The 9,084-nt window shown below is 48.1% G+C and overlaps 2 protein-coding genes across 2 annotated transcripts; one reads left to right on the plus strand and one right to left on the minus strand.

Moving 5' to 3' along the window:
* Window positions 1-313: 313 nt before the first annotated feature.
* On the plus strand, window positions 314-6,546 carry SCP_0803560 (hypothetical protein; the record flags this gene model as incomplete). Its single annotated transcript, XM_027760946.1, has 14 exons — window positions 314-344; window positions 401-534; window positions 744-1,066; window positions 1,127-1,298; window positions 1,361-1,470; window positions 3,189-4,133; window positions 4,189-4,385; window positions 4,439-4,624; window positions 4,677-4,859; window positions 4,912-5,057; window positions 5,105-5,744; window positions 5,800-6,211; window positions 6,283-6,436; window positions 6,496-6,546. The coding sequence occupies 14 exons, from the start codon at window positions 314-316 to the stop codon at window positions 6,544-6,546; spliced, it is 3,684 nt and encodes a 1,227-aa protein (XP_027616747.1).
* Window positions 6,547-6,596: 50 nt separating this feature from the next.
* SCP_0803570 (hypothetical protein) lies at window positions 6,597-8,412 on the minus strand (the record flags this gene model as incomplete). The annotated part of the gene is made up of 4 exons (XM_027760947.1): window positions 6,597-7,088; window positions 7,155-7,334; window positions 7,387-7,854; window positions 7,918-8,412. 4 exons carry the CDS (start codon window positions 8,410-8,412, stop codon window positions 6,597-6,599), a joined length of 1,635 nt encoding a protein of 544 aa, XP_027616748.1.
* Between the last annotated feature and the right edge of the window lie 672 nt (window positions 8,413-9,084).

Raw genomic sequence — 9,084 nt, forward strand, 5'->3', positions numbered from 1 at the left:
TTGGCGACCGTCCGTGTCAGTGGTGGAGATGTGGCTAGAGCGGTCGTGAACGTGCACCGAATTTGACGCGCAGCAGTGGTGCGTGTCCACAATGAGCTGGGCGCGACGGTAAGATTTGAATCTGATGCACGAACAGTTTGTCGTGCGGGGGCGAGCGTTGGTCATTGTAGATGGCTACTTACCTCCACAGGTGTGTTCGTTCTTGCTCGTTGATTGTGTCTTGCTGGCAATTGACACTGATGTATAAAGTTTAGTAAAAATCTTGCTGCTTTCGATCAAAATGAATTTGGAGGCTCACCTGAGTTCTGACACGATGGCAAAGGTCTTTCAGGATGCGCGTTGTGGTGTGTCGAGTTTCTGTTTTCGTGATGGGACTGGATGATGGCTGAATCTTGGTCAGTGAAATTATTCGACGAGTGGACCACACGTACGAAGGCACCGAATTCGGAAATGGGTGCCGATGGACAGGGATCGCAGTTCCTGCTCAAGACGTATGATCAGTTTGAGACAGTTGAGCGTCAATTTGATGTTCAGGTCAGTTCGGGTGGGTATTTGTACCTGGTGTGGCGAAGCTCGTGCGAGGAGGTTACACTGCGTGTGTCTGGGTTTGTTTCTCAGATGAGTCTTCTGCCCCCTTTCAGGCGCTCATTCAGATTTGTCACTTCTGCACTTCACAAGCTGCTTGCCGATGTGATTAATTCGTATCTAGGCTGCTGAGGGGAAATCCGAATCTCGCTCTGCAGACTGTTGTGGTTGCCGGTGAAGGTCCTGCATTCTGGCGAGCCATCACTGCCCGATCAAACATCTTATGTTTCATGGAAATGCATGCACGCCGTGGAACGACATCTGTAATTGATGATGTCTGGCTTGGCGCCATGCCGTGTTTTGTTGCAGAGACACGTGTGCTCACGCCTATGGTGGAAGCACCATTGTTTGACAGTGCCAATCTGAACATGGTTATTGACCCGTATGGTGCATTGGCAGAGCTAGTTGCTGGTGGGAGGCTCTCGTGGACATCAGACAATGTCGTGTCATGCATGGAGCTGAAGGGCGAGTATGACGACAGGTATGTCATAATATGAAATCATCTGTCCGCATTGCTTGAGGTGATGTTGTGTTTATGTAGGTGGTCTACTCCTGTGCAGTCATCCCTTGACATGGTGCGTGCCGGTGAGCTCGTTGAGCTTTCAGTAAACTTTCAGCTTCATGAGCACGTGAGTCCAAATGGGGCAAATGTGGGTCGCAAGTTTCTTACACGACTTGACACTGTCATGATCGTGAGTCGCTTGGGGATGAAGGTGAGTTGGTGTTTGCCCGCATTTGTTTATTATCAGAAAATGACTTCTAATGGTGGCTATAGCTGATTGCGGACTGCGAGTCAGAGCACTTGTCGATGATGCGTATTGCTGCTGCAGCTGATAACACTGGTGGAGGTAAGGCTCCGAAGAAGAGACGGTTCTCTTACCTCCAGTCTGTGCCTTCTGTTTTAACCAGTACTGAACAACACTTGAATTCGCTGACAGTATTGGACAAGACAGATGATGTAGATCAGGTAATGAAGCCGGTGGGATAGTTGCAGTACTGTTACATATAGTCATATGATATAAGATACTGATGGTATGGCTGTCTTTTAAAAATTCAAATGAAAGGATCATCTGAGCATGAAGATCGTGTCGATCAGGTAATAAAGTCAGTAAAATAGGTATAGTGTCGTGATGGCAATAATACAATATTTTGTTGATTCAATTGATTCGATTGAATGGACCATTTGATGTATACACGAGGATGTGCGCCCAGCATTCATCGAGTGTAAGGAGTGGTGTAAGGTCATCGGTATCCATTCTGTTTTCATATTGTGGGACACCGTCATTCTGTTGGTCATCGTATATCCATTCTGAGTTGTCAGAGTGGAGGAGACGTGCTGTAAAGTGACTAGATCCAAAGTATATTACAGGTGCCAATGAGTAGGTGGTCTGCATATTGAATTCCAGATCAAATATGGGAGTGATAACTGTATGTTCCTGTGACAGATATTCAAAGTATAGGATGGGCGGTGGTGTAATGTTGCTTATATTATGATCAACTTCACTGTCGCATTGACATAGTAATCTTCTTGCATGCAGAATGGATGATGTCATGGTCTTACTTAACCAAGTTTGTATAGTTTGAGTTTCAGCAGAGGACTGCATGCCGGTGGACACAATAACAGATGGGATTCTTAGTGTGATTGGGCGTGTTTGATGACAGGCAAGACACTGTATGGTCGTGACTATATTGTTAGTGGTGTTTTCCAATGCACATTCAATTATGCTTGCTGCAGAGGCAAACTGTGGACCATATCTTGGATATTCCATAGGTGATCATCTACTAAGAAAATCTCAGAGAAAATCACGTTGCATGTTAAACTGCTCGGCACTGGAGTCTGGGCTCAGATTCTCAAAACAACTGACCAACAGACTAGCAATAGCCGACTGATTCTTCCACATTGCACACAAAGAAGAGCTCAGTTGAGAGTAGCTGTGATAAAGTGACATAAATGTGGCATCATATGCACATGAGTAGTCTGTGGATGACCACACAGCGCAAAACGCCGGATTATTGCCACGGCAAATTTTGAGATATCTTCAGATTTTCTCCAGTTATTCTCAGATTATGCCCCACTATAAGTTTTCCGTAATTATACGCTCAGCATAACGAGAGGGAATGAACATTATTCTAATTCACCGGTGCGTCACTGAAAGACTTAGCGAATTTGTGCATGCTCCCAGCACGTGCCACAACGCGTCGCGTCACTAGTACTTCTGTGCTCATCACCGTGCACAACATTCCACGCGTACCTGGCCACTCTCTGTGCACATAGCCATCTATTTTCAGCTTCAAGGACATAGTACAGCCTCCCTGGACGACTTTGACACGCATATAACAACCCGTACATGCCTCTCATACATTAAGATGGCTGCTCTTCGGGTACAGTGCCGTTGTGCACGCTGCAGCGCTACCCCGGAAGGATTTGCTTACCAGACGAAGCAGGTCTATCAGAGACATATGAAGCAATACCCAAACTCAGCGAAAGGCCAAGAATTTCAGCTCCAACTTGCGAGCAGAGACACCAGTCATAAGGCTGCAGCCGCTGAACTGGCATCATGCCGAGATCGCTCTGCCTCTGATTCTCATGTATCGCGTGCTAGGTCACTATCTTATGCTGGGTCACCATCTCCTGCTAGGTCACCATCTCCCGCTAGGTCACCATCCCCTGCCATTCACGCACCATCTCGTATCGGCTCTCCAGCTCCCGCTGCACTCCGCGTTTCTCCTCCTCCTCAGGCACCACCTCGTGCACTGTCACCAGCTCCTGGTCCACTCCCACTTCCCGCAAGAATAGAGCCAGATGACTACCATCCAGTGCAACCACCAGTTGTACCCGATCCTGGTATTGACCGTGACATGGAGGATCAGCCGTCGCTTCGGATCCCGGCATTTGAAGAAGAATCTCATGTGCGGATGGCTTATCTGCAAGCCGTCATGGCGAACACATTCAACAATGCTACCTGGAAGCACGCTACGGAGCAGCTGAATAATTCTCTTGATATTCTACTGATTGCTGGGCAACTTCCTGATTTTCCTCGACCTGTGCGAACACTGGCTAGCGCTAGAAGACGACTTGGGATTGATCCCAATGCTTGGATCATCCAGTACGCTATCTGTCCTGTCTGCTGGAAACACCATACGCCGAAAGGACTTTTGGAGCTAGACTCACCGGATTGTACTGTACCTGGATGCTCAGGCAAACTCTACACAGATACTCTCACTGCTAAAGGCCAGAAGCGTCGCATCGCCAACAAGATCAATCCACAGGTGTCGATAATCGAAAGTCTTCGGCGCATGATGCTGCGGCCCGGGTTCGCCAAGTCCCTGATTGACTATCGTGAATTTCAAGCAGGACGGAACAACAACAATGATTTTCTGATGGAGGATATGCATGACGGTGAGATGCTGTTCAAGCTAGAGACTGGGACAGTGCGTGAGAGGAACAGCGCTGGTACCGTACGTGATCGTCCTCAAAGCGAGCAAGCTCAGGCAACAAAACTTACGGCCCACCGGTTTGGCCTTGCAATTTCAATGAACCTGGATTGGTGCGTACTCATCAACAGTCGTGAGTATCGTACTACTAGAACATTGCTCTATTAGGTTTGGGCTTCTGGACGGTCGACCTCACTCAAGTGGGCCAATATATCTAGCAATCAACAACTTACCTCGTGATGTTCGGTATTTACAGCTGAATGTCATATGTCAAGCAGTCCTCCCCGGTCCAAATGAGCCCAACCAGCAGCAGCTGAATCATGCCTTGGAGCCAGGAGTCAAAGAGATGACTCAGCTACATAACGGTGCGTTTTTTTGTGTTCATGGCTGCAGATTTTGATGATTTGAGTTTCTTCAGGTGTTCGCATGGAGGTCCATGATGAAGAACCGGCACAAGTATATGCTGACTTTGTGTGCGCAAATTGTGACACTCCCGCAGCGCGCAAAGTCAGCGGAACCGCCGGTCATTCACACGACTTTCATCCGTGTCTGTATTGTGACACGAATATTGTCGACGTAGACAAGCTGACAGGCTACGACAATGGTAAATTCATATTCTCGTCCTCTCCTGTTCATCCACTAACAACACGGTACAGACTGGACTGAAAAGGACGACTACAAGATGTTGAAGCATGCGTTTCAATCCATGGGAGTAAGTCCCCAACGTGAGAATGCCATTTTGCGGGATTATGGTGTCCGTTGGTCTGTCATGAACCTGCTTGCGGGGTGGCGTATGTGTTCGCAGACAGTTCTTGACTTCATGCACAACGTCTTCCTTGGTAAGTGATCTTTGATCACTTCTGCAGCGCAGAATGATATGTTATCTCTCAGGTATAATTGCACATCTCTTTATGGAGATTCTTTTCAAGTCTTACATGTTCTCCGGTGCCGGAGGGACGACTTCACAAAAGCAACGTTTCGAAGATACCGTCAATGCTGTGCGCTGGCCATCGCATGTAACACGGCTCCCAAAGAATGTGAGCGAGATTTACTAACCATCTAGTGGCTTATGCAGTGCAAATAGCTAGGTGAAAATCAGTCTCTCAAGAAGGCAGATGAATGGCGACGACTACTTACCATCACGCCAATCTTATTGTGGGCATCATGGGCGAACCAAGCTGACCAGATTCCCAACATAGCTTCTCCTATTCCACCGAATGCAAAGTCTGTCCCAACTCACTCCCGGAATCCTCGCGCGATCTATTCTGCGGTCTTGTTACTATGTGCCGGCGTCCGTATTCTTGCTGCACAGAGAATCTCTATGGCTCAAGCTCGTGTCGGACAAGGCTTGCTGACTCAATACTGCCGTCAAGTCAAAATACTGGGTGTTCACCTCACAATCAATCATCATCTTTCCTCGCATTTCATCAAGTTCATCAAGCTCTTTGGGCCCATCTATGGTTGGTGGCTGTTCGCTTTCGAGCGCTTCAATGGAATGCTGGAGAAGGTCAACCTTAACGGGCACGACGGTGGCCGCATGGAACTAACACTTCTGCGGCACTGGGTCTTATGTCATCTGATCTACGAGTACTTGTTATCGCTCCCTGAGAATGCTCACCCGAAAGAACGGGAATATCTAGAGAAGATTATCAAATCTGAAGGCCGCAGTGAGCGTGGAGGCATGATGACGGAACTAGCTATATACAGGAGTGAAGCGACCACTAGTACGTATCATTCGTGCTATACATTTTCCATATTTCTGACTTGTACGCATCCAAGACCGAGTGAAAATTCCTCGTGTCCATGGCAGGCCGATCAACTTACGAAACTATCTGGGGCCCGGTACCAATCATCTGTATGGGATCGTTCTCCAGTACTCTCGCAAGCTGTACCCCGACTTAAACCTCATCAGCGACTTCTCAATGGATGACGGAACCATCTTTGTAGGCAACCAGGTAGCCCGTGCACTCACGTATATCCGGAAGGATGGCATTCGGTACGGCTCCATTTCCAACAAGCGCACCAAGGCAGATTCATATGCTTTTATCCTTGCACCATCGGGACTGCGTTACCCCGTCGAAATATCTGCACTGCTCGGCATCAAGATTGGGGAGAATGTGCCACACCTTTGTGCCATTGTCCGAAGAATGCTCGCTGATGAGAACATTCCAGTGTTCCCGTGGGATCTCTAGTACGTTGTAAAGAGCCCCAGGCACTCTTAGTCTTCCACGTTTTGTCGATCCTGAGAGTCCCTCTGCATAGTGCATCAACCCTCGGAATTCACGTGTCATATGCTAACCGTTTCAGTGACTACGAGATTGTGCCTGTCTCTGAGATTGATGCCCCGCTCGCGCTGATCCCAATCCATTCTGCACGCATCAATGAAGATCTCTGGGTATCGGTTTCATTTGACCATGTGAGTAACGACATCGGAGTCCTATCAATAAACTAACAAGAAATTCACATATTATACAGAGCGGAAACGAGCCAGATGAGCTGATGGACGAGGACGAGGACAAAATTTGACGTGAAGGAGGGAACACCAAGAATTCGACAGTAAGTGCAAAGTGTGGACATCAGTCCGAGTCATTGAACTCGGAAGAGGATTTCCCAGCATCACCGTCGAGTGCAGGATCTAGAACGTGCACATTTGAACCGCTCGCTACCTTCTCCTTCTCAGCCTTCTTCTCGCTCATCTTCCCCTTCTTCTTCCCCTTCTTCTTGTCTTTCTTGGCACGCCCTTCAACATCTTTTGTCAAGCGCAGCTTCTTGGTCTGGTTCATCTCGGCTTTCTCCTCACGGACTCTCTTCTGTTTCTCCACCAAGACTTCTGGGTCCTCTTCATCGCCCCAGGCCTTACCACTATTCACGATGCGAGACTCGACATCGTATACCTGATTCTGAGTGAGCCATTCCGGATCAATCATCCAGCGCCGGGCCCTGTTCTCCATCTTGTGAGATACTCGGGGAGGGACATCGACCGTCTCGGCAACCTTAATGCGAGGAATGTATCTAGAACTCGGCTTGTGGTCCTTTGCGGCATCGACGGCATTGAAGAGCTCAATCAGCTGATATCGGAGATGGTACAGTGAATTCATATGTTGTTCGTCTGAATGTGCATCTAGATCACTCACCTCTGCACTACGATAAGCAGGTGCTATAGATTTATACGATCCAGCGAATGCACCATTCACATCGAAAACGTCTTCATCCGCAGACATGAGAGTTTCAACGAAGGCGGTATCATACTTGGGGTTGCGGTACAGTGAATCACTGGGTAAGTTTCCGCGCTTTCGCAGCCGAACTTGAAGTTTCTGGCCGGCGTGATCAGCATTCTCACAATCCAAGACAGATGAGCCTGCATACCCCTTTCGCGCGACTTTGTAAGACTGCCGGTGAAAGTTTCTTGATCTCGTGCTTCTCCTCGGCTCCATCTCCAATTCCCTGGATGCCGCCTGCGTCGTCGGTTGGCTCTTCTTTCTTGGTGACACGATGTCCCTGCGCGTCCAAAATACCCGCATTACGGAGACCCTTCTGCAGCGCCTTGTACTTCTCGGCAACACGCTCCTGTATATCCCGTTCACCCAATGCACGAAGAGCGGTCGCAGCTGCAGGTACGAGGTCTGCTCCATGCTTCTGTACATATGCTGTGAGCTCCTGAATGACCGGATAATTAGCCTTAGAGTCCCATCTCTCTTCCCAGCGGAAACGGATGTATTGCTTGTTTGTTGAAGATTCAATGGGTATCTCGTCACCCTCATTATTCCACGGCAATGTCTTGGCCAAGAGATTGGGAATACCGAGGCGGAGCTGGAAGGCATGGCGCACGAGCTCCTATGTCGGGCAGAGCCAATTCTCGTGAGTATTAATCAGCTGTGCACGCATGATCCTGCTAACCTTGAAGCTTGTATCACGATACGCACTTTCCTTTGCTGCAACCTTCTTTTCATCTTCGCTTCCAAGTGAGTCGTTCAAACCTGAATCCGAGCCATCTGATTTTTCAGCACGCGCCAGTATGTCACTCCGTTCCTGCTCCAGCTCGGCTATGCGTGCGTCGAGGCTTTTCAGCCTTGTGTCATGCTCTACCAATTGCTTTAATGCTGAGGTATCCCCATTTCTACGGCTGTCCTCCTCATCACTGAACTCCTTCTGCAAAGCTTTCAGGTCGCCCATCATTTGTTCCAATCGCACCTCATGCTCCGCTAGCTGCGCGATGATAGCCGCCTTACTCTTTTTGGCAGGGTTTGCTCCGTCGTTCGGCGTTGCAGCTCCTGTAGATGACGACATGAAGAACGGGGGCTGTAATGATGTTGAAAGCGGGGATTGCGAGCGGTAGCTGGTGAGGCCGGGTATGTGGGTGCGTTGTGCAAGTTGGTTCCGTATGTTTTCCATCCTCTGTGCGCAGCTATAATCGTTTTCTTCTTTCTTCGCGCATCATAGATGTTATCCTGACAGCAATATATACTATTTCATTCAAAGAAATCGGACAAGATCAGGAAGTGCAGTGCTATATTAGAAGCCGGCGCGAGCGAGCGCGCACGCGCACGCTAGAGCGTCTAATACCGATAATCTTCAAGAATAATTCAAGAGTAACTGTGAGATAAATCTAAGCACAACTCTGGCAAAGTCTGTCATTGTCTCAAAATTTGTCGACAGGATAATGGACGGCATAGTTCTTAGATAATGTTGGAATATTTACCAATATTCTCAAAGTTCTCCAACAGAAAATTTAGCGGCGTTGCGCTGTGCCATTGGCAACCGTGCTTGTACATGTATGGTGATGAGTCAGAATGTGACATTGACATTGATGGCAAAATCCCTGATTCTTCCATTTGTGAGGCTTTCCGTTTGGTTCCTTTTGACTGTGAGCTACTGTCACTAAAGTTGACATGAAATGACTTTGTGGAGATGTCATCTTCACTTTCAGGATTTGGCAAAGGTACGAGGGATCCTGTTTTAAAGCCATAGTGAATTAAAGTATTTTGCTCAAGCACTTTAAATTTCTGTGTCTCATGGTATAGGTCAGCAGAAACAGGCTTGTTTAGCTGTTCCAAATTTACTGGC

The sequence above is a fragment of the Sparassis crispa genome, assembly GCF_003851025.1.
Source record: "Sparassis crispa DNA, contig_000007F, whole genome shotgun sequence".
Classification (NCBI taxonomy): Eukaryota; Fungi; Basidiomycota; class Agaricomycetes; order Polyporales; family Sparassidaceae; genus Sparassis; species Sparassis crispa.